This window comes from Ctenocephalides felis, unplaced genomic scaffold (genome assembly GCF_003426905.1).
Source record: "Ctenocephalides felis isolate EL2017-DRISC unplaced genomic scaffold, ASM342690v1 CF-g0.4_SCAFFOLD_01886, whole genome shotgun sequence".
In the NCBI taxonomy this organism is placed as follows: domain Eukaryota; kingdom Metazoa; phylum Arthropoda; class Insecta; order Siphonaptera; family Pulicidae; genus Ctenocephalides; species Ctenocephalides felis.
The window spans coordinates 39833269-39858395 of record NW_020538040.1 but is presented as its reverse complement, the minus strand read 5'-3'; the positions used below and the strand labels follow the sequence as shown (position 1 = coordinate 39858395).

The following is a 25127-nucleotide window of genomic DNA, read 5'->3' as shown; positions in this document are numbered from 1 at the left end:
TTTTAATTTTTGCCAGTGCTGTAAAAGCAGTTATCACAGCAAACGAGTAAAATGTGAGTCTGATAAAGTTTTCATAAAATGGTAATATTTATAAAATACAATAATATCTTCTTAAACTATAGCTATTCTGTTTTCATGAAAAGTTGCGAGAATAATTTATTCGCGATCGTCGCAATTATTGTCTTCTTATACATCGATCATTAATTTGCTTTCTTGCTTTTCCAGGGCCGTTTTTTTAATGCATTAAGTTAGAATTGATGCATCAAAACTAGGAGATGATTTGGTTTTTAAAAAGATGCTATTCTGCAGTGTTATTCGACATTATTCAAGTATTTGTAAATACTGGTACTAAATAAACTAAAACCTTGTTTAACAGAGCACTATTTTTAATATCTAGAAAATAATTATTTTATTTCGGTCTAATAACCATATGGAGTCTATACCAATAAAAATTCTTTCTGGAGCGCATCAGAATGGGTTTATTTGTCAACTGTGTTTTGTATGTACATTTTTCTCTATCTTTCAGGACAAGAATTTCAGCATTTGTCTATACAATAAGCAATCAACTTCTACAACAAGATCTGGACAACGTTGAAAAACGCTTTTTTTTTACTATATATGGAGGATACGTGTTGATGGACCTCGAAGCCGAAATTAAATAAATTTTCTGGGCAACTTGGAGAAGGTAATCGTCGTCCTTCATTGGATTAGCAAAGCTGCAGCGCCACAGATCCCCACCTTGGTTGCTCACCTCATCGCAGTTCCTAATCGGATGAAAACAATGCGCGAAAGGCTCACCAATTGAAGGCTCATCGATCGAAACGTCAAATTCCATCTAACCACACTCGTAAAAACGAAGAGGCTTGACTTTTACATTCAACCTGGAATCGGTGGATTTACTTCCGACTATGGAGCAAATTCAGGTAATGGCATCGGACAATTCATAATTTCTTCAACTGTCAGAAATTCTATGCCTTACCTTATGAATTTTCCAAATATTATCTGCAAGGGAAGAACCGACCAGATTCAATCGCTTTTCATAACCAGCATGGTGATGATAAGTCTTTCGAAGCAGCACTAATTATACTAGAAAAGATATGTGGAGTAGTTTTAACCATGATACTTTTTAAATGTAATAGTTCTTAATAGTTTTCTTGACTTTATATAAAAATATTGGAAAAATGTTCTCTCTTATGAAAATAAATTTATTAAAATATGTACTTTTTTTAATATACAATGTACATTTGTTTTTTAATTTTTTTGAAAAAAAAATATTTTGACTTATTTTGGAAATTCTGAACTTTTTTTTCAAAGCAAACGTACTGCTTTAACAGCATAGACACGCAATGTCAAGCGCGTAGCGCCGCATCGCCGTCTAACGGAAAAACATTAGTTCGGAACCCATAGGAATGTAAAACAAAATTTATACTTATTGTTAAAATCTCTATAAATATCTGATAATTTGATGTGCATACGTCCAATGATCATTTTTGACCGCCAAATGGCTTTTTTTTTATTTTTTTTCATTAGATCTCCGAACCGCTAGACCTGCCTTCATGAAAATTGATCAATTCTTCATCTTGTCAATACAAGTAAATGTTTTTTGAATTATTAAAATCAGACGCTCTTGTTTTCTCAAAAATTGAATTACCATTTTCGGCACTTTTTGCTCCGTATCTTTGGAACGGCTAAACCTGACTTTGCCAAAACTAATCAGCACGTCTCCTTATCAATAGGAATCGAATATTTTTTTAATCATTCAAATTGGCTAATCCGTGTTTTCGAAATCGTCGACGAAAATTGTATCCGCACATATATACATACACAAACATCCATTTTTTTCAAAGGCATGTTAAAATGTTCAGAAACCTTAGAAACGTAAAATAATCTTCATTTTCGATTTTTTGCGATTACTATATAACGTTCCCTACGGAAAGTTAATAATAAATAATTTAATTATACAATTACATATATTATGAGTATGTTTGAAATACATAATTGGAAATCGTATTGATTATTTTTTAGTTAAAAGAAACATTTTACTTTTGAAATGAACAGTTAAAGGTTTTTTCTAAGCAATCTCGATTCTTAGTAATTAAGTTAATTATTCACATGTATGGGAATCTTTTGCATTTTGCTTCAGGCAAAGTGCCACTTACAACTAGTTAAAACCCTTCCTAAGGACTCCCTAACCCATTTTTATACGGAGCCCAGCCAAGGCACGCTCTGGTATATACTATAGTGAGTGTAGAGTGTAAATCTCAAAAAGCATTTTTTTTTTTGGCATAAATATGACAAAAATCTATACTAGTTGAGTTTATCTTCGTACAGTAAAATTTTCACAACTTGCAAATAGTAGAAAATCAATTCATAGAAAAATTATACGATTCAATAACGATCTATTAAAATTAAATATACTCACTAACGCAGGTGTTATTTGCGACCTACAAGTAAAATACGACATCACTACCAATTTTATGCTTTAAGCCAGAGAAAAATTACCCTGACATTTATTTATTATGAAAATTCATTATATCACATAACTGACCCTTGACTTTGGTCGAATTAATACTTATTTTACAGGGCCGTGCTGAGCACATTTTTTATTGCGGAAAAAATTAGTATCCATATCAGTATAAATTAAATTTAGCGTATATTCTTTTTGTTATGTTTTTTATATATTTTTCATATAAATCATTACAAATTTAGATTAAATTCATGCAATGCTTTTTTCAATAGGTAAAATGATTCGAAAGATGGGTATGTACAAAATTGCTACCAAAAATATTAACTCTTTTCACTCGCAAATTCCGAGATTTATACGAATTTTGCCGCCGGAGTGGTGGCGTCCGAGTGGAAAGGGTTAAACTAATTATTAGTTTGCAATAATTTATAGTATTAACTATAAAGCAGCTACCTTATCGTGGTGTAAGGTGTTGAAATTGCAAAACATGAAAAATAAATTTTATTTTATATTTGTATGTTTCAAGACTTCCCGATGATTTTGCCATAAAAATGTATGTATGTGTGTGGAATATGTAACTACGCATGTTTGTTAGAATACGGCGTTTTTTTTAGAAAGAACGGCTGAACCGATTCAGATGATCCGAATAATATTTTATTAAATTTTTCACAATGCGGAAAGCTCATTTATTTTTGAAGGCCTGTTGACCATTTCATAGTCAGAACGAAAATGGACTAGAAACAGCAATTTAATTTATGTAATTTTATATATTAAAAAATCTAATATATTTCTTGCATTTGATCATGAAATAGAAAATTTCAGCAATTTGTCCTGATGCTTGCATTTTAAGTTAATTTTTTATGATTGTTTTATGGTAATCGGAGGTAAAAAAATTAATTTAAAATAGTTTTTTCAGAATTAATGTGTAGGAATCAACAATCTTGAAGTAGAATGTAATTATTTCGAAAATTTTATTCAAAATCAAATTGCAATTAAACGAAAAAAAAAAAAAAATATGAAAAATGTAATAAAATGCATTTTCAGAATAAGTATTGACTTGATTTTTAAGGGAGTCAGTATTTGGAGAACAATATGTCCAAATAAATTTAATATTTGTGGAAAGTATAAAAGACGTATGATTGACAATTTTTTCATTCAAAATTCTGCAGTTTTATTACTCACATTGTTTAATACAAATAATTATAAAAGTTAGTAACAAACTGCATATCATAAACTTAATTTCGTTGACAAGCCGATAGGTATAGCCGATATAATATTTTTTTAAATATTTTTAGATTTGTTTAAGGTAAATTGATTGATTTTATATAACAAATTTGCATAATACTGTACAATATTGATTAAATTTATTCAAGAAAATCAAGTATAGCAATAATGCTTACATATAAAGCCGACTCTGTAATTTCGTCAAAAATAATAATAAATCATATTAGTTTTCTATTTGATACACCGTCGTGTAGGTACAGTTTCAGTAATGGTTTTATCTTAACAGTTGTTATTTTCTTTTAAATTAATTAACTTAGTTATAATATTATTTACTTAAAGAGTTATATTAGTATGGATATTAAAAAGTGCGCATATAAAATATAATTTGTAATATTTAAATATAATTTGTAACATAACATTTTAATTAGAATGATGTGTATTTTCAGTTTACGAATCATACTTTGTGCTTTGATAATCAAAACTTTTGTCACATATTCAGTGCAGCATGAAACTTACGAATTGATTCATAATATAACTCGATATAAAAGACAGAATTTGGCAATTGAACCAATTTTTAAGGTAATTCATTTTCATTATTTTTATGTTAAATAATTACTATTTAAATGTATTGTCTCATTATAATTATAATTTATACTCTAGTATAAATTAGGCCAGCAATGTCAAAGTAGAAAGTATCATTCATCATTTGATCTTTTAAGCAAATAAATTTTGAAAATATTTATTAAAATGGTAAAAAAGCAGTATCCAGATGCATAGGAAAATATAAAAGTTTTTAAATTTTACAAAAGGTCTTTTGACTTTTAATTTTTTATATTTCACAACAACCCAAAATAATTAAACTTTCCGAAACAGACGTTCACGTTTTCAATTTTTTGAAACCAAATTTAAAATCTTTTTGACTCGCGATGATTGGTTTTGTGAGACGATCGGTTGAGCCGTTCCTTTATAACACAAAAATGCAAAATTATGTGTTTACGTTGTAGTCAATAATTTTGAAACAATTTTGAAAATTAAAAAAACTTTGAGCTCGCCCGTAGGTAAGCGGTTAAGAGCGACAGGACTTGTTTCAGAGGTCCCGGGTTCGATTCCCACTTCGAGCAGCCTGTTGTCAGGCAACATTGACAACGATTTTCATTCGGAAATATAGATAGCAATATGTTTCCAAGTGAAAATAGCCCTCTCCGGCATTGTTGCACCATACTTGCCCTATTACAGAGATTGTAATAAAAATTTATCATACAGAGATGTGACAACTGTTTGGGTTGCCATATGTAATAAAACAAACGTAGTTTGTAAGATCTTACTCACAACAGCTCATAGAACCCATTAGTTCTGAATATACCTATTTTATATTTTCAGAACAATGGACACCGGTTATCATTTTATTTGCGTTTCTAGGAGATTTTTTTTTCTCGGATGCTTATATTATATACATATATGTATTATATTTTCTATTTTATTTTATTTAATATACTCATTTTCTAAATATAAATTTAGTACATCATTTGTCGAAGTTTAACAAAATAATAATTTTTATTTATGATTCACTTTGTATAAAAATGTGCAAGCACAAGTTGCTAATTTTCGATAAATTTTGTGTCTATTATCTATGTTTGTATTTAGTGGTTCAAAATGAAGAAACATTTATATATATATATTCAATAATTGGTTTGTTTTCAGTGGAAAAGTAATGCATTTGCATATTCAGTTTTCTGATTAAATTGATTATTTTACCAGGGTCATCCCAAAACTCGAGAAGAACTATGGGACCGAGCTTTCAATGGTGAACGCACTGCATTTGACCAGACTCCCAGCCTGGTGTTTCTTTTGGATACATTGGCCAGGAGATATCTCCGAGACTGTGTTCCGGTTATACTTTATGACTCGATGGTAGAACATGGCGAAGATCTTCTACTTCAACAGTTGTTCAAAAAATTCCCACTATCATTTTTTCACGGAAGAATCGGTAAAACGTGAATTCTAATAGTATCAGCTATTAACTTTACCTTTAGTTGTGAAAATTTCATAATTTTAATAATATGACCTATATCAAAAGATTTTAATATCGAGAATTTCAGAAATATCGTATACTGGAACCTTAGTTGATAGAAATACCAAAAATACAGTATCTTAAGATACCATTTTGTATTGTTGATTATTATTATTCATATAATATTTGTACACAAATTGTCGGTTTTAAAGTATTTTTTTATAAATAGATGACAATTATAAAATTGCTGATAAACGATTGCTGGAACCTATGGGAAGTGATGATAAATGCAGAAGTTACATACTATTTTTGGCAGATGTGATGCGCAGCAGCAGCGTTATTGGACCACAAACACATGCAAAGGTTTTTAAATTAAATTAATTCAAAAAAATGAAATAAAATTATAACAACAAGGTTATTTAAGTTATAAGTTTTATGTAAGACTAGAACTAATATACTCAACTAATCATTGCGTGCTTAGGTATTAACTATTTTCAAAAGCATACTATTTTGAATGTTATCTAAATTATGTTACTTTAACGTCGTATAATTATTATGTAAATATATACTGCAGCTAACAACATAAATACTTAGCATCCATATCTAAGAATCCAACTTTTCTTATTACCAATCTTTTCTCTCTGGATTTCAATTTATTTTGTAATGGGTTTCTGTAGAGATATTTGCCACGTTTCCAAAATTTACGCAGTGCGTGTACTAGCTTTTCCAACTTTTCACCCAAAGTTCCACCTACCTTTAAATGAATTTTTGAATAACAGAAGAAAAATGTACAGGCTTTCGAATGATGCTAATTTAAAAGTAGTCCAAAAAGTCGCACTGGTATATGAATAATCATTTTTACCTTTTCACGCACTAACAAATAATTTTTTCACATTATTTGTTATGAACAACATAGACAAGATCAGTATAAATAGAATGACGTTAACATTTTTTCGATATCTCTCATATTTCCGACAAAAAGTGAGCTTGAATAAAGGGGCCACTGTTTTCAGTGATATCTCGGCCAAATGATAAGCTACGGATTTGAAACTTAGTATAGGTCGGATTTTTATTGAAAATATCTATAAAATGGCATCAAAATTATTTAAATACCAGGGTGGGGCCGATTCTGTATGGAAACACGCCCATACCCTTTAGTCATATTGTCTACGTCTGCAGATATTATGATCATGACTTTCAATGAAATTCATTTTTAATTTTAAAATTGATAGTTATATTACGTAAACAGGTAATAGTAGTTGCAAGATCTTCACAGTGGCGTGTACAAGAGTTTTTAACCCATTCAGCATCCAGACATTTTGTAAATCTATTAGTAATCGGTCAGTCCTTGAGAGAAGGAGATAACACAGTGGTAAATTTTTTTGCAATAACTGATTCATGCATTATAAATTACTTGTTGATTTTTTTTTTGATTGGGTTCAATTAAATATTTTAGGAATTGCCTTTCGTTCTATACACACACCGTTTATATATGGATGGTCTTGGTTCAAGTGCTCCAAAAGTTCTCACCAGCTGGGTTCAGGGAAGATTAACAAGACCCCGTGTGAATCTATTTCCAAAAAAAATTACCGAAGGATTTGCTGGCCACAGATTTACAGTCAGTGTCGCCGATCAGCCACCATATATTTTTAAAAAGTAATTGTGGTTTATCTTTTTTATTTTCTTAACGTGCCATTGGTTGAAGAATATGGTTTAATATGGTTTAACAGAGTATTAGCAATTCATAATTTTTTTCCATTTTATATCTGAATATTTCTAGGCTTTCGCTTGACATAAATGGGCAATATTCTGTAGCCTGGGATGGAATTGAATATCGTATGTTAAATATGTTTGGCAAATTGTTGAATTTTAGTATAGAATACAGAGAACCGGGTGATATGAGATTGGGGTAATGTTGAATTGTATCTATCATAGCACTTTAAATAAGAATATTTTAATTTTCTTCAAAATACTACTTCTACTTTTAGCCCAGGAGATTCAGTGAAAAATGAATTAGCTGCTGGTAGGGCAGATATTGGGGTAGCCGGAATGTATGTGACTGAAGAAAGGTTAACCAAATTAGAAATGTCATCAATGCATGCTCAAGATTGTGCTGTTTTTATTACACTCCAATCAACGGCATTACCCAGGTTAAAATTTACAAATTTAAAAAATAAAAAATAAAAACAATAACCAACATTTTTTTCAGATATCGCGCTATAATGGGCCCTTTCACTGGTCGGTATGGATTTGTTTAGTATTCACTTACTTACTAGGTATATTTCCTCTGGCATATTCTGACAGGCACACTTTTAAGCATCTTCTAGGTAAATATTTATAATCATTTTTTGTAATTATTTTCGATTTGCAAAACTATTAGAGTAGCTATAGAAATATATTTAGACATCCGTAAAATAGATTTCCGCCTTTGAGCAAAGTTTTGAGCAGACTTTAAGTGTCGACTAATTTCATTGATAATATTCCCAGAAAAATGAAAAATTATATCTTATGGCCATTTTTATAGTATTACTTTCATAATCATAGAATTGATTGTTCTAGAGATTTTTAAGATCTTTTTTAACTATTCACTATTTTCAAGTTTTTCATTCAATTGAGATTTTTTGTTTTATGATTGATTGGTTAGTTAAGTATCATTGGATTAAAATCCAATAGTATATACTATTTTAATTGCTCACATATGATTGAGTTTTGGTTATTTCGTTTTAAGAAAATTCTGGTGAAATCGAAAATATGTTCTGGTACGTGTTTGGTACGTTCACCAATGCCTTCAGTTTTAGTGGCGAAAATAGTTGGAGCAAAGCTGAAAAGATTACTACCAAGATTCTCATAGGTAAATAAAATATTAAATATCTCTTTATACATATTTATCGAGTTTTACTAAATTTAATCTATTTCAGCATCATATTGGCTATTTACTATTATTGTAACCGCTTGTTACACAGGTTCTATAATTGCATTTGTTACATTACCAGTTTTTCCTGAAACTATTAATACTATCAGAGAATTGATTTCTGGTTTCTTTCGAGTTGGTATTTTAGGTAAGATTAATTAATAAAACTATTATTTTAATTAATATGTTCAATTTAGAGTTTCTATATTTTCATTATCAAACATTGTTTGATGTTCTAGCAATACCCATGTAAATTGCATATTAAAATATATTTTAGATAAAGGTGGTTGGCAACATTGGTTTGAAAATTCAACTGACGAAGCCGTCGCAAAACTTTGGAAAAATATTGAATTTCTTCCAGATGTGCAATCGGGACTTCATAATACTACACACGCTTTCTTTTGGCCTTATGCATTTTTTGGTTCGAAGGCCCAACTTGAATATATAGTGCAGGCCAACTATAGTGTAGAGTGAGTGAAAAATTTACTTATTAACGCTTTTCACTCGTGAATTCCGAGATTTATATGGATTTTGCCGCCTGAGCGGAATAGGTTAATCATGTACGAGGGTCATGTAAAAAATAAGGTTCCCACATTTTTTCAGGGTTGAGGCATTTTTTATTGCAATAAATGTGTATACCATCGGAAAGCTTGTATTTCAAACTATTTTTCTACATAGGCGCCAGATCTTTCAACGCGTTTTTTCTGAGGAATTTTCCACTTCTGAAAACCCGCTTCGAAGAACTCCGCCGCCACACCCTTGCTTGGTCTTCTTCTCCGGCGATTTTGGATGGCTTTTTTGAGTTTTGTTAGTGTCTCACAGTACTTGTCCGAATTTATAGTGGACCTTTCAAACATTAACTCAGTAAGCAAGACACATTTTCGGTCCCAAAACTCGATGGCTTCCCGCTCCTTTGCTCGTCGTGAACGTCTGCGCGTCCTTCGGAGAACTACCTGCACCGTTTGAAGACGTGCTAGATGCTGATGCAAATTTTGCCATAAACTTCTTCCAACTGTCTATGAATTTCAATAGGTGTAAGCTTTTTTGCGTTTAAAAATCGAATGACTGAACGGATTGCACACCTGGCGGTAACGGCAATTGCGCGCTCCATCGTGGATGGCTGTTAGATTGGCACTAAGCTTTGCAGTGATCTTTCTGGTAGTTGGAATGGAGTGGCAAGGATCAACAATGAAAATGGTGTTGCCGGATTTCCCCTAGTATATCGCGCGGCGAGTGTACAGCGTTGGGAACCTTATTTTTTACATGCCCCACGTATATATATATGAAGAGTTGGTATCCAAAGTGGATCATCGGAAATAGAATTTGACGCCATTAAACCGTGTCGATAAATTTGCTATTATTTAAAGTTATTATCTTCAATTAGTTTACACACTAATTACCATTTATCTTTATATTATTTGACTTATTTTTGCATATTTTATGAATAAAGCAGGAGCCCTATAGTTGACTCTGGATTGTAGAACGCAAAACTATTTTAGAGAGTCATTTTTGCTGCCATTTAACAACAGATATAAATATTATGTATAGTTCAATCTGAAAACATTATTTAGTAAAAAGTTCATCATATCTTTACCGTATCTCAAATTTCCCCCGTTTTGTCGGATGGTCCACTCTGGTTACCAACTATTTACATCCAGTTGGTACTTCTTTATAGAATTAAATATTTGCATTTAGGAACATAATTGACATTTTGATTTTTATTCAGAAATAAACGATCAGTTTTACATATTTCCGACAAATGTTTTGTACCTTTCGGTGTTGCTATTGGTTTTCCGAAGCACGCCATCCACGCATCGAGAATTGACACTCTCATTCAGCACGCCTGGCAAGGCGGCCTTCTCACTAAGTTGACCAACCAAGTCAAATGGGATATGCAGAGGTCTAGTACGGGAAAACTTCTCATGGTTAGTATAACTATTGATCTACTCTAAAATAATATATATTGACTTCCCATAGCGTAAGTTATTGTAATCGTCCAAAAATCGAAATTAAATTTTTTTGCATATCTTCACGTTTTGAAGGTTGAAAGTCTGAACATTTTGGCAAACTTTAGAAAAAATTGATGTCTGTGTGTGTATGTGTGTGTTTTTCGTGTTTCGTTCGTCCACGTTTTTGGGCGCACGGATTTACAGATTCAAATGATTCAAAAAACATTCGTGTCCTATTGATAGGAAGATGGCTGATTAGTTTTTGGCAAAGCAGGTCCAGCCGTTTTCGAGATACGGGCAAATAGTGCAAAAATAAAAATCGAGTTTTTGAAAGAACAGAGCATTCGATTTGAATGATCCAAAAAACATTCAATTTGTAATGATGGAAAAAATGGTGATCAATTTTTGGCAAAGGCAGGTCCAGCCATTTCGGAGATACAGAGCTAAATGTGCAAAAAAAATCAGTTTTTAAGAAAACTAAGCATCCGATTTGAATGATTTAAAAAACATTCTGATTGTGTTGATAAAACAATTGCTTCTGAAAATTTTGTTTCATTTCAATTTTTTCTTTTTCAAAAAAAAATTATATATCGGAAATAATTCGGATTGTAATTTTTTTCTGGCTAAAGTTCTAAAGCTCACTTATATACTTTAAATAAATAAATTTAAATTTGCAATTCAGTTCATATAATCTTATATATTAGCCAATGTTCTTCATTTTAAATCCGATTCATAAAGTTTCTCACTCGGTTTATAGCCTTATCCAGAATGTTTATTAACTGATTTGAAGATGGTAGTTATTGATGCTGTTTTCTTCAATCTTTCAAAAGCATTTAAAAGTATTTCTTATGATATTTTTTTAATAAACTAGCAATATGATTTCAATGCGCCTAAATGACTAAAATCTTACTTAACAGACATAACCCAAGGCGTCTAGTTAGATGTAAAAATGGGTGTCCTTCAAGGATCAATTTTTGGTCTACTTACTTAATTGCCAAATCTTTGTGACTTTATTTTGTTCACAAATGAAATTTGTTTTCTAAGCTCTCTGTTGAAAATAAGTTGCTGCTATATAAATCAATTATCAAACCAATCTGGACCTACGGAATTGAGCTCTGGGGCTGTGCTTACAAATCAAATATAGCTATAATGCATAGAACTCAGTCAAAAATTTTACGTACAATACTTAATTCTCCGTGGTGCGTGATAAATAAAACCATTCACAGCGATCTCAACATGAAAACGGTGCAATCAACGTTCAAAGAATTTAAGGAAAAATACAATCGTAAACTGGAATCACATTCAAACCCATCAATAGACGATATTACTCAACCATTTGGCGTAAAAAGATTGAAACGTCAATGGCCTTTAGATTTAGTTTTAGATTAGCTTCAATATAACATTATCTTTTCAATTGTTAAACTAAGAAGATCTCACTGGAGTTCTTCTTAGACATCGCTCTCAAATATTGTCAATTTAGCTTATAGGAATCCTTATGTATTTCTGATTGCTGAATAAAACAGAGTTAAAAAAATGAAATTTGGTTAACTATCAAATCAATAAACTAGGATGATCTTATAACGAAATAAAGGGTTAACTATATTTAACTTAAACACTTATTTGCAATAACTTTAAAAAAAGTTCCAAGAGAATTATCACTAATATATTTGAAAATATTTTTATTGACAGGCTTCCTTTGGTAAAGCATTACGATCATCAGCTCCCGATGAAAGAGGTTTAACATTGGCTGATACAGAAGGTATGTTCTTATTGCTTGGAGCTGGTTTCGTTGCCGCAGGAGCTGCCCTAATTTCAGAATGGATGGGTGGATGTAGCAGAAAATGCCGCTCTATTATCCGCGTAATTAATTAATTTAGAAACTATTAATTTTACTTTTTTGTTTAAACTTTTAACTTTTAACAATTTTAACAACTTTAAACTATTAACAGAAAAAGAAACAAGATGAAGCTGACGAATTCGAAAGACAACAACATTTGGAAGTTTCTGATGCAACTTCTTTGAGTACAGATGACGGAACAACCGCTAAGAGCAAAAATGACCGCAAAAAGTCTTCTCAGACTTACAGAGTTGATACACCTTGTCCAGAGTAAGAGGAATTGTTTTATTTATGTTTAGTTAGATTCTCAATGCGGAAAACTAAAATATTCCTTTTGAAACAATTGTTATGAGCAATCAAATTTTTCTCACATCATAAATAACGACTTTAATAATAGCTTTTAATTTTTGTATGGTTATATATTCAATTGATATTTTTTAAATATGCAAACATTTCTAAATGATTATAATATAAGTTATTTCTTCGTAGGTTAAGATTACACGGATCAAATTCGAATGTATCGCTGAATAAAACTGTTTTGCGTCGTGCTTCTGTAGAAGTCCATGAACATAGTTCATCTAACGATCTTGATTGCGTTTCAACAGATGGAAAAATTCTGCACAAAATTGAAAATGGGAAATGTAATGGAATGGTTAGTAGTCAAGCAAAGTAATTTGTTTTTATTTCACATGTTATGTTTTTAATCTCATAGTTTTGTATACAAAATCATATATGTCAAATATGATTCTTAGAATGGCAGCAATGATAATGCTGAGTTAAATGATGTTCAACATGGAGATCCTGTAACTAACGAAAATCTAATCTACTTCGAAAATTCAGAGTTAAGTGATTTGCTGTTTGAAGGCCCTATGACATTCGAGGAACATATAAAGCACTTGGAGACAAATAAAAAAGATAAAAAAATTAATGAAGATGATACAGAAATAAATCATTTGAAATTTGAAGGCCCTATGACCTTTGAAGAACAAATGAAGCACTTGGAAACCAATAAAGAGAATACAAAAATTAATCATTTGAAATTTGAAGGTCCAATGACCTTTGAAGAACATATAAAGCACTTGGAATCCAATAAAGAGAATGCAGAAATAAGTAATTTGAAATTTGAAGGTCCTATGACTTTTGAAGAACACATAAAGCACTTGGAAACCAATAAAGAGAATACAGAAATTAACCATTTGAAATTTGAAGGTCCTATGACCCTTGAAGAACATATGAAGCACTTGGAAACCAATAAAGAGAATACAGCAATAAATCATTTGAAATTTGAAGGTCCTATGACTCTTGAAGAACATATAAAGAACTTAAAAGCAAATGAAGATAATACAGGAATAAATCATTTAAAATTTGAAGGTCCAATGACCTTTGAAGAACATATAAAGCACTTGGAATCCAATAAGAAGAATACAGAAATAAATAATTTGAAATTTGAAGGTCCCATAACTTACGAAGAGTATATATTGGAAACAAATGAAGAAAATTCAGAAATAAATAATTCGAAATCAAACTTGATGAATAATTGTGTCGATCCGATAATGGATTGTGAATGTACTACTAATATAAGCAGGAAGAGCTGCTGGAAAGTAAATTATTTGGAGAAAAGGTTAATTGAAAATATTTTTCAGTTTGTAAACACTAATTGGTTTGCAGATAAATATTAGAAAACAAGTTATAATTAATTGTGCTTTTATTGCCGTGTCAATAACAATCAATTTTTTATTTATTTTTCTTTGAGAACTAAACCACGTGATTTTTGATCCCAAATATTTAATTATTAATAATAAGCACTAATATATGGTTAGTTTATCCTAACGAAAAGTAGTATCTAGCTCATGATCGAAATTATCTAGTTTGAAAAATATATTTAGATCTGTAGAATATTGGTTATTTATACATGTATCGCATATAATAATAGGCACGTATCGAATATAATAATTTATTATAGTTATTTCTCAAACTAGTATTTTACAAACAAATACTGTTTCTTTATTAAAATTCTTTGTACTAGAAGATGTAAATAAAATTAAAATTCAATCTGCTCCTGGTATCGAAAGGTCTGTATTAGAAGATCTATTAAGTAGATTTGTAATTTTTTCTGTTTCTAACATATTGTGCATATTTCATCTGACATTGGTTTGGTATGAGTCGTAAAAATATATCAATATTTGAAAAAAATAGTTTAACCATCTTTTATTATTTCACCAATGTGTTCTTATATAAAAAACAAGAAAAATAATGCACTCTTGATAATATAAGTAAGGCATTTGCGTGTATGTAGTACCGACTTTCAAACTTTAATATCTAACATGATCACCTTATATTCATAACAATAACTGAATTTTCTAAAACTAGAAAAAAAAACATTAGCAGTTACTATTTAAAAGTTTAAGTCCACATTACAATTATTTCAAAAAACGCGCCATGAAGTATAGACGTTGGCGTTAAATTGAACGTGCGCCACTATTAAGTAACACCTGCAAATTTCACCTGTGATGTTGTAGAAGGTTAGTTTAGACAGTTGCAGACCTATTATTTTGATAATATTCTCTCAGTGGTTTGTGGAGAAAGTAAACAATATTATGAGCCAAAAGACAATATTGCCACAAGTAAGTGCAATGAAATGAACGATTTTATTTGGAATTTTCTCTTGATATAAATCACTTGATATTGTACGTACATTACGTTTTAACTATGCAATTCAGCTAAAGTTTTATGGTTTGGTGGAAGTAACCTCCAAATTTTCTGCTTGTTTGGGGATAAGGAAACAAATGTCATTCCATAAAAGATAACATTATATATGTGTGTATATAAATGTATATAATATAATGCAACATACGAGCAGCAAAATTATAAACCCCGAATCTAGTCACCATTATCAAGTTATTAGTTGCTATCAAATCCGAAATATATTAGGCGTTCGATTGTGATGGCACAGATAAAATTCATAAATATTTGTTTATTATTTGAATGGATTTTTGATGAATTTTTATATCTCTAGACATAAAAAGGACACAAACAACCTGCGGCTGTAAAACTGTTAACTTCAAATACTAGAAAGTATTTAAAATAAAATTACCAATTACAAATACTAGTGAATGTTTCCATGTGTTCGCATTTATTTTTAAAATAAGCAATGTGCACTTACAATTGAGTATTACCAAAAATGATCCATTTTGTAAATTAAGTAAAAAATTATAACGGCGTGACCTTATTCTTTTTACTCCAAAATTCTTCATAAAAAACCAAAATGAAATAATAAATGAATTCAACTACTGTAAGTAGACTGCAACCTAGAAAAAAGGCCGCAGCGCCTCCAAAAGACACCAACAGATCGTCAGCAGAAAATGCTATCTGACGCACATACCTGAAAAAAATATATAAATTTAATTTTTTTTTTTTTTTGTAAGTGGATGTGATTCTTCAAATATTTACATCATGATAACAAAAGATTTACATTAGATAACAAAATTATAATTGCGTTTTATTTCCTTCTTAATGATTTCCTTCATAATGATTTTATCAAAATGGTAGTTTTTATAAAAATATAAAAAAAACACATATCGTGAGTTTTCACTTTACTATTTTTATCATGCGTTCTAATTTATAACATGCATTTTCAAAACTCCAATCAGATAAGATTTCCTCTTTCAGTTGATTAACTCCTATTAGATGAGATTTCCTCTTTCAGTTAATTAGTTATACAAAGATGAAGAATAATGTGTGATAATCATATAAAGCAAGAAATATGTGTCATTATCAATAACAAAGATATCCCGGAATTATAAAACATATTTAGTATAAAAAGTGGCCATTTTTTTAGTAGCGTTAAGCGATAACTGTTATGTATCACCGAATATTACCTTATTTTTGGTAAAATCAAATCCATATTAAAACTTGGTACAGATTTATCAGTAACATGCAGCTGTAAAATAATAAAAAACTAGTTAAATAAATTATGTTAAATATATATAATAATTTCTACTTAAATACGTACGAGGTCTTGCTTCAATTTTATATATTTCAACTGAATGCACGGATTTAAACATAATAATGTTTGCCTGTAATCTGCTTGGTATTCTGGATTTTCACTTCGAACGCATGTTATATATTCTTTCAGGTTACATATTTTTGACTGACCTGGTAATAAATGAAATAGTTAAATTTGTTTATTTATTCTGAATATTTAATGTTTTCGAAAATATTTTTTTAGAATGGAAGAAAACTTCTCTTCTCGTACTGAGCACCATATCAACAGTTTACTTAATTGATGCGCAGCAACCGCATTAATAGAATTATCTGTTCTCTTTTTGGCAATAAATTCGTAGATTTTTTATATAAAAATGTTCTATTGTGAAACTATTTTATTTACATTAAAACACTTTTGTTATGTAAGTCAATTGGACCAATTCTGCCGCACAACAGACCAATGTTATGGCAAGGCTATGTTATAAAGAACTTTCCATACTAAATATTGACAAAGCCATGTGGTTGCTTTGCAGTCAGGCGTTTTTCTCAGGTTGTCAGATAGAAAACCTAATATAGAAACCGCACAAAGGTCTAAAAAAAACTTAGATAACAGGGTCTTTCTGACCCAGCTTCATAACATACAAGTGACGTGCAGTTTATGTGTAAATAGTCTGAATGCACAAAAAAATACATGACATTTTGACAGTATTCAGTATGATTCAGTAGTATAATGTATAGAAGTTGGAGCGTAACATGGCCTGGCTATAACATTGGTCTGTTGTGCAGCAGAATCGACCCAAATGTTTATATATATATAACTGTACTTACGATTTGCATGCAAATAGTACGGGCGACAATTACACTTTTTGGAGTATTGCTCAGCAGTATCGGCGATCTTGCAAAGCCGTCTTGAGTACAACTGCAATAAAAATATTTTATATTTCTAATTTTTACCCTGGATAAATTTATTTTTATTGTATTATTTATATATCTTACAGTCATTGTCTTTTGCTGTGGCTCGCGGATGTTCATGCATTTTCGTTGATTTGGGCTCAATGAATTTATATTGGAATCTGATACTGTCCAATCTGCTGTGTACTCAGTTGTAGGTGAAGATGTAGCTGTTACGTGAAAATTTTGACTTGGGTTCAGGATTTCATAAGGTGAGTGAATATACAACTGAAAATTAAACATATATTTACATGATTAAATAGCATATTTCTATTATGCTAAACTTTCAAACAAACTCTCATTTTGATCGCTCTTTGAATATTAGAGGGACGCAATTTTAATTATATTTGAAAATGCAATTGAACTATAGTTTTGTACAAGAGTGTCGTCTATAGACTACATTGAGTGTATCGACTTTTGCTTCAAAATTTATCACTCTGAGGTAAATTACTGGTAATTCTAATTCATTATTGTAATGCTTACTGCTTTAGAAGTATGATATAAATTTTTTAACTTATCGTGGGGTAAATTATAGTAATCGTAAAAAATATTTTTTTTACATATCTTTATGCTTCAAAGGTTTCTGAACATTTTGCGCGTGTATGTGTGTGTGTGTGTTCGGATACAAATTTTCCTCGACGATTTTGGAAACACGGATCAACGATTTGGATAATTCAAAAAACATTTGATTCGTATTAATGGGGAGACATGCTGACTACTTTTTGGCAAAGACAGGTCCAGCCGTTTCGAAGTAACGTGACAAAAAGTGCCAAAATTGGTAATGCAGTTTTCGAGATAGTGAAGCGTCCGATTTAAACGATTCAAAAAACATTTTATTTATATTGACGACGTGAAGAGCTTATTAAATATTTGGAATGGCAGGTCCAGCGGTTTCGTAGATCTAATACAAAAAGTAAAATAAATGCCATTCGGCGATCAAAAATGATATATGTACATCAAATTATCAGACATTTATAGAGATTTTAATGATAAGGAGAAATTTTGTTGATATTTCTATGGGTTCCATAGCAATATTTGTCAATTAGACTGCGACGCGACGCGTACGCGCTTTGGTATTTCGACTCTAAAACAGCTACGCAACGCAATAATTTTAAAAAAAGTTCTAACTTTACAAAATCTCCGAATATATAAAAAAAACAAAGAAATCAAACTTTTTAAAAAAATTTAAAATTTTCCAAAATCTAAATTTCATAGTTTTCAAACAATTTTATAGTTCTTTTCTTTTAATTTTTTTTTATTTCTGGTACGGAAAGTTTCAGCAATTTACTAGTTTACTACCAATAATAATTATAACTATAACTTTTTATTATTTATTATAATTATTATTATTATTACTTACATCAAAATCACGATAACTCTTGAGATATAAACTCCCTCCGACTTTATCCAGAGCAAACAATTTTGGTTCAAATATTTTTGGTTCTTGTGATGCACTAAAATAGTAATTTAATATTTATCCCATTCAAATATGATTTAATGTGCAATGTTTCTATACAGATTAAATACTTACATAGTATCATTTACACTTATCATGTAACTAACTATGGAATTGAAAGAAAGGCATAAACCTTTTTCAGTCATGATCAATGTGAAATTTTCTTCTGCTTCCTTATCATTTACAGTCAGCTCTAGATCAGAATCTGGATAAACCTGTAAATGAGGTTAAAGATGCTTGTGTAATTAAAAAATTACACTAAATCTTAATATATTCTCAATTATATGATATAATATATCAAAATGACTTAACAAAGATGTCGCAACTTTCCTTAAATCAAAATGCCAATTACACATTGTTTATAGTTTCAAATTTACTACTCAAATTTGTCTATATTAATATGTAGACAAATAAATGATTTTTATTTCTCTTTTTAACTTCCCGTAGGGGAAGTTATAGTAACCGCAAAAAAATCGAAAATGAAAATTTTTATAATATATCTTTCGATTTCAAAGGTTTCTGAACATTTTGGCATACCTTAGAAAAAATTGATGTATGTGTGTGTGTGTGTGCGGATACAAATTTTTGTCGACGATTTCGGGAACACCGATCAACCGATTTGAATAATTCGTATTGATAAGGAAGCGTGCTAATTAGTTTTTGGCGAAAACAGGTCTAGCCGTTCCGAAGATACTGAGCAAAAAGTGCCAAAAACGATAACTCAGTTTTTAAGAGAACGGAGCGTGCGATTTGAATAATTCAAAAAACATTTCACTTGCATTGACGAAATGAACAATTGGTAAAATTTTTGGAAGGCAGGTCTAGCGCTTATGGATTCTCTATAAAAATAATTTACAAAAATGTTATTTGACGGTCAAAAATGTTCATTGGACATATGTACATCAAATTATCAGATATTTTATAGAGATTTTATTATTGTGCATACATTTTGTGTAAATTTTTTTGAGTTCCGTACCAAGATTTTTAATTTTGAATTTTTTTTATATGGTTCAAACAAATGCCCTCGACATTTTCGACAGTATGGAATAACCGATTGTATGGTTAAAAAATCATTCGGTTTGTACTCGATCACGAGTCGTTTTTGCAAAAGGCAATTTTGTCGTTTCGGAGGTATGGAGCGTAAAGGGTGTAAAAAACAGTTATGCAGTTTTTGAGAGAACGGATTCTCCGATTAGATTGATTCAAAAAAACATTTTGCTTGAGTAGATGGTGTGCTGTTCTCTAGAGAAATATTTCTCTAAAAAAAAATATGCACTGTTCTCTAAATATGAACATTTTCCTTACTGTAATAATCGAAAGTATTGTAATTGTAAGAAACAAAATTGAAGTTTTGATTCTAATAAAGATATTCTTCCACTGTGTATCGATATAACAAAATAATAGGTGCCTCATGATAATTAATTTGCCTCATGAAGCAAATCGTAAATGCATAATATATCACTATGAAATGTTATAATTTAATAAGTGGTTGTACGTAGTTATGTTTTAAACCATCTCGTTTCAATATTTCTTGCAAAAATTATTATAATAAATTTGATTCGATATAATAATTACTCCGCTAAATTCATTTATAGCAAATAAGCAAATAATAAGAATTTGCTTGTATTAAACCCGTTCTACCACAGATGTCGTTAGGGGTTGATTTGTTCACCTCGCGTGCCTCGCGTTGCGTAGTATAGACCAATGCAATGTGCACTATATATACAAAGTAAATATTCATATAAGTAAGTATCGCGATACGATCATTGATACTAGAAATTGATTGAGATCGCGATCGTCACGTTATCGGTCTTATATTGCGTCTTTTCTAAACAAAGCGCAAATTTGTCAGGGCTTGCTCCGCTTCCGACACAAAATTATAAGGTGAACGTGCCTTTTGCTACTTTTTTCCAAATTCTGGTTCGGAATTGGTAATGGATTAAAAGTCAGCACATTTGAAAGTGTATTCAAAATTTCATAAATCAGTACAGTGTTTTATATTTAATAAATTCAGTGGGCATCGAATAAAATCGCTAGAATTCCCGGCGGAGCCTAGGAAGATGTCACAAGACATGGACGTCTTGACTAGCAACCGTGTTGAAGAACAAGTACCAGGCATTATCGGACCGAGTGAAATGGACACGGATCGAGAGATTACGCGTACCGGGTAGTGAACGCAAGAACGGTTAAGGCAAAACAACGCAGACAAATGTGATATGAATCCAGACTGTTAAACTCTGAAGCCATCTACATCGAAAACGGGGCATTTAGCAGCCAAGAACACCACCGTACCAGAGCCAAAGATTCCACCTATCATCGTCAAAGGCCAGCTGGATTTGAAAGTTTTAAATATATCAAAGATACGACGAAAATAACATTCAGGACCAATATTTAAAACCCCAATACACACAAATTTTCGCCGATACGATTGCAGATCACGAAAAATTAAAAGCATACTAAGGGATTGTGATTTCCAATTTTACACCTATTCTATGCAGCACGACATCCCGAAGAAAATTACCATAACTGGCCTAAATCCAGACATTACTGAAACGGTGGTTCTTGATGAGCTGAAAGCCAAGGGCATTAAGGTGAAGCAGGTGGTCCAAATTAAGAAGAGGAATCGGACGGCAGTCAACGCAAACTCCCTATAATATATTGTCCTTCTAGATAAGGAACAAGAGATGGCCAAACTGAAGGAAATAAACAATATAGAAGGACATATATTTAAATGGGAAAGCTACAGGCCACTAAACAAGACCATCCAATGCCACAGTGCCTAACTTCGGCCATACCTCGTACACGTGCGACATGCGGTATAGATGCATAAAATGCACGAACGTGCACACCGGGAGTGTGCACGAAGCCATCAACCGAGGATCCGAAATGCGTGAACTGCCAAGAAAACCACCGGCTAACTATTCTAAATGCCCAGCTCTAATCAACTATAGAGCAAAAAGAGACAAAGATGCGCTAAGAGAAATCCAGCATACAGCCAGCGCCAACACCTGCGCCGCTGACGAGGAGCTTCTCGTCAGCCTTACAACCCACCAGCGATGGCCGTAACAACAGATCTGCGTTTCCTGAACTCCCGGTACCATCATCACCACGAACACAGCCGGCCTCCCAGTATCCATCGCCGAAGATCCAGCCAACACCAGAACCGATCCGGCCAGCATCCTCACGAATCCGCCCTACCACCAGCCAGTCCCGATCCAGACCTGAGTACACCCGGAGGGACTATTTACTGTTATGGGCGAGATCAGGAGTTATTCGCGGATCCCGAGGTAAGACAAATTTTCAGTGAGCTTTATAAACTGACAAAGACATTGAACACAAATATGACTTAGCAATGACAATACACAAACCCATACTTAACTTTTTAACGGCATGCCCATAATCACGCACGCGACATACACATAATGTACTTCAACTCCAACGGACTCAAAAACAACGTAGACGAACTGAAACAGACCATAACAAATATGACTTGGACATTGTACTAATTAACGAGACACACCTTAAACCCACGGACAGACTTTACATCAACACTACAAAGTATACAGAACGACAGACCGACAAACTCACGCGGATGGGGAGGCACTGCGATATTGATCAAGTCTAATATAAGACACGAGCAAGTGCCAAACCTGACAGCGGGCGGTTCTGAAATAACAACTATTAATGTATACAAAAGAGGTCAAAAGTGACTATAATATCGATTTACATCCCGGCAAGCGGACTGCAACTGACGGACCTACAAAACCTACTTGACTCAATACACACGTCTTAATGGCAGGAGACTCAACGCGCAACATACATCCTGGAACTGCAAACTACAACAACGCGAACGGAATCCGACTCTACGAATATCTGACGGAACACAACCCCACGGACGCACAACTACACTATCCTGACACGAGCACTCCCGACCAGATACGCCACCGTACAGACGCACTATCACAGCACGATCATCGACCTGGCCTTGAACAAAAAATCTTCACATAACATCCTGAACCCCATAACTAGAACACTTTTCAAACTCTGACCATAACCCTGTTTTTATGACTATCTCTGACAGACTCGACGTCGACAATACTCCAAACGCAACATTTTGGATTATTCCAGAGCCAACTGGCCACTTTTTAGAGAAATTATTACAGACAATATACGACACACGATACCCATAGAGACCAATACAGACATAGAGGAGGCTGTGACACATCTGACACGGACGATCACGGACACCATCCAACACACAATACCGCTGCGACACGCAAATACATCCACATTTGACACGCTTCCTCAACAATATTAGTAAAAATTAAAATTAAGAACATATAAAGAAACTGTGGCAACGTACTGGTGACAGACTACTAAAGGAACACGTGAACAGACTGACAAAATTATTCATAATGAGATACGTGAGCACCGGAATGACACTTGGACTAAAAAACTAGAAACCATCAACACTGACCCGCACAAAGTTTGGCAAACAGCCAAAAGGCTGACGAGAAAACAACACCTATCCCGCCACTCAAACTACCTGACACAACTACGCCACGACACCAGCAGACAAAGCAGAAATTTTAGCAACACACTTTGAAAACATACACAAACAAAACGCCGACATGTCGCACGCAGACTTAAGACGAGACGTACGCAATTCTATTCAAAATTTTACTGAACAATTTAACGACAAAGACCTACGAATAGACCCTGCCACAGTTTTCAGAAATAAAGTTGACAATCAGAAAACTACCGAACAGGAAAGCACCCTGACCGGACGGACTACAAAATATAATACTGAAACAACTACCAACGAACGCATACATACTAATCACACACGACTGGTTAACCGTATAATGGCCAAAGGCCACTTTCCTGCTTCATGGAAAACATCGACCATATTTCCTATCCTGAAGCCGAGAAACAGCCAGACTCTCCGCAAAATTACAGACCAATCACCTCCTCAATACAATGAGCAAAGTAACTGAAAAGGTACTGCTCAAACGCATCAACAGACACATCAGACAAACAAGATTATACCAGACACACAGTACGGCTTTAAGGAACAGCACTCTACGTTACATCCACTGACACAACTAATAGAAAACACTGTACTCACTTCAATAGACGAAACCATACCGGATTGGTGTTGCTCGATTTCGAGAAGGCTTTTGACAACCATCTGGATGGACGGACTGATACACAAATTCATAACCTTAACTTTCCACCACCATACATCACAAAACTACTCCATTCTTACCTTGCAGATCGCAATTTCCAGTTCAAGTAGACAACACACCCTCGACGATTAAACAAGTGACGGCGGGAGTGCCGCAGGGCTCGATCCTGGGACCGTCCTTGTTTAACGTCTACATCCACGACATGCCCACTGACGCCGACACAACACTGCTGACATTTGCTGACGACACTGCCATTTACAGATCATCACGTTCACCAACGCTACTGACTACAAAAATACAGAGACATATAGACGCCCTGACTGATTACACGGAAAATGGCAAATTAACATTAATCCTTCTAAAACAGAAGCAATTTTCTTTACAAAAGCCGTTGGTCCATTACACTTACTGACTTGACGAAACTAAAGGTAATGGGCCATGAAGCTGAGTGGTCCAAGAAGTCAAATACCTTGGCGTAACCTTGGACTATAGACTCAGCTTCACAAAACATACGAATACAAAATTGGACAGGCTTACGGATGATGAATCTACTGAGACCTCTTTTGAACCACAACAGCCGCTAAGCGTGAAGAACAAGCGGACCTTTACTTGACACTCATAAGACCATTACTGACATACGCCGCTCCGGCATGGAACGCGACCAACCAAGACCAACAGACGGAGACTACAAATAGCACACAAAGCACTGCGACTGGTACTCGACAAATCAAGAACCCACTGACGAGACACTACTACCCAACGAAATATTTACACGAACAGACGACATACCGACTATACTGGAACACATAAAAAAGCTTACTGAAATTTTTTACCGAAAGTGTAGGATCACGATAAGTACCATCCGCGCGTTAGGCCAGTACACACAGAAATGATCTGGTACGGGAATTATGCCATGCCTAACTACCTGATCGAGCCCGCAGTGAATACATAAGCCATAAAACAATGAATGAAGGATTTTTTTTTAGGTGACAAATCGTCGCCTTTCCTTTTGTCCTTGCAAATAATGAATAAAATATTGTACAAATACAAATATATAGACAATATTGTAAAACCATAAACTTTTGGTAAAATACCCCCAGGGTAGACAAACCCACATATAATTCACTGTATTTTAACACTGTATATATTGA

General features: G+C 32.7%; 3 protein-coding genes across 3 annotated transcripts in view; 2 read left to right on the top strand and 1 right to left on the bottom strand.

The window, feature by feature from the left end:
* LOC113374947 (ionotropic receptor 21a-like) overlaps window positions 1-14075 on the top strand; it is a 20704-nt gene extending 6629 nt beyond the window's left edge. The window contains 17 exon segments of the mRNA XM_026614905.1: window positions 5447-5675; window positions 5929-6062; window positions 6949-7071; window positions 7156-7355; window positions 7480-7608; window positions 7688-7849; window positions 7909-7919; window positions 7922-8026; window positions 8428-8550; window positions 8618-8758; window positions 8888-9080; window positions 10182-10187; window positions 10337-10535; window positions 12249-12419; window positions 12509-12666; window positions 12886-13048; window positions 13149-14075. Of these exon segments, the coding sequence (XP_026470690.1) occupies window positions 5447-5675; window positions 5929-6062; window positions 6949-7071; window positions 7156-7355; window positions 7480-7608; window positions 7688-7849; window positions 7909-7919; window positions 7922-8026; window positions 8428-8550; window positions 8618-8758; window positions 8888-9080; window positions 10182-10187; window positions 10337-10535; window positions 12249-12419; window positions 12509-12666; window positions 12886-13048; window positions 13149-14075 (3174 nt within the window).
* A 2195-nt stretch (window positions 14076-16270) lies between these two features.
* LOC113374946 lies at window positions 16271-17633 on the bottom strand. Its single transcript, XM_026614904.1, has 5 exons — window positions 17628-17633; window positions 17377-17559; window positions 17209-17299; window positions 16409-16551; window positions 16271-16336 (listed from the first exon to the last, which is right to left on the bottom strand). Exons 1-5 carry the CDS (start codon window positions 17631-17633, stop codon window positions 16271-16273), a joined length of 489 nt encoding a protein of 162 aa, XP_026470689.1.
* LOC113376829 (peptidylglycine alpha-hydroxylating monooxygenase-like) overlaps window positions 17462-25127 on the top strand; it is a 29581-nt gene continuing 21915 nt past the window's right edge. The window contains exon 1 of the mRNA XM_026616896.1: window positions 17462-17543. The gene's annotated coding sequence lies outside the window, so the exon portion shown is untranslated. The remainder of the gene's footprint in view (window positions 17544-25127) is intronic.

Excerpts from the sequence above, each read along its gene's own strand:
- LOC113374946 (XM_026614904.1), bottom strand. Across the intron at positions 16,552-17,208 it reads GTACTATTTGCATGCAAATC|GTCAGTCAAAAATATGTAAC; the intron begins GTAAGTACAGTT and ends ATTTATTACCAG. Across the intron at positions 16,337-16,408 it reads TAAAATTGAAGCAAGACCTC|CTGCATGTTACTGATAAATC; the intron begins GTACGTATTTAA and ends ATTATTTTACAG.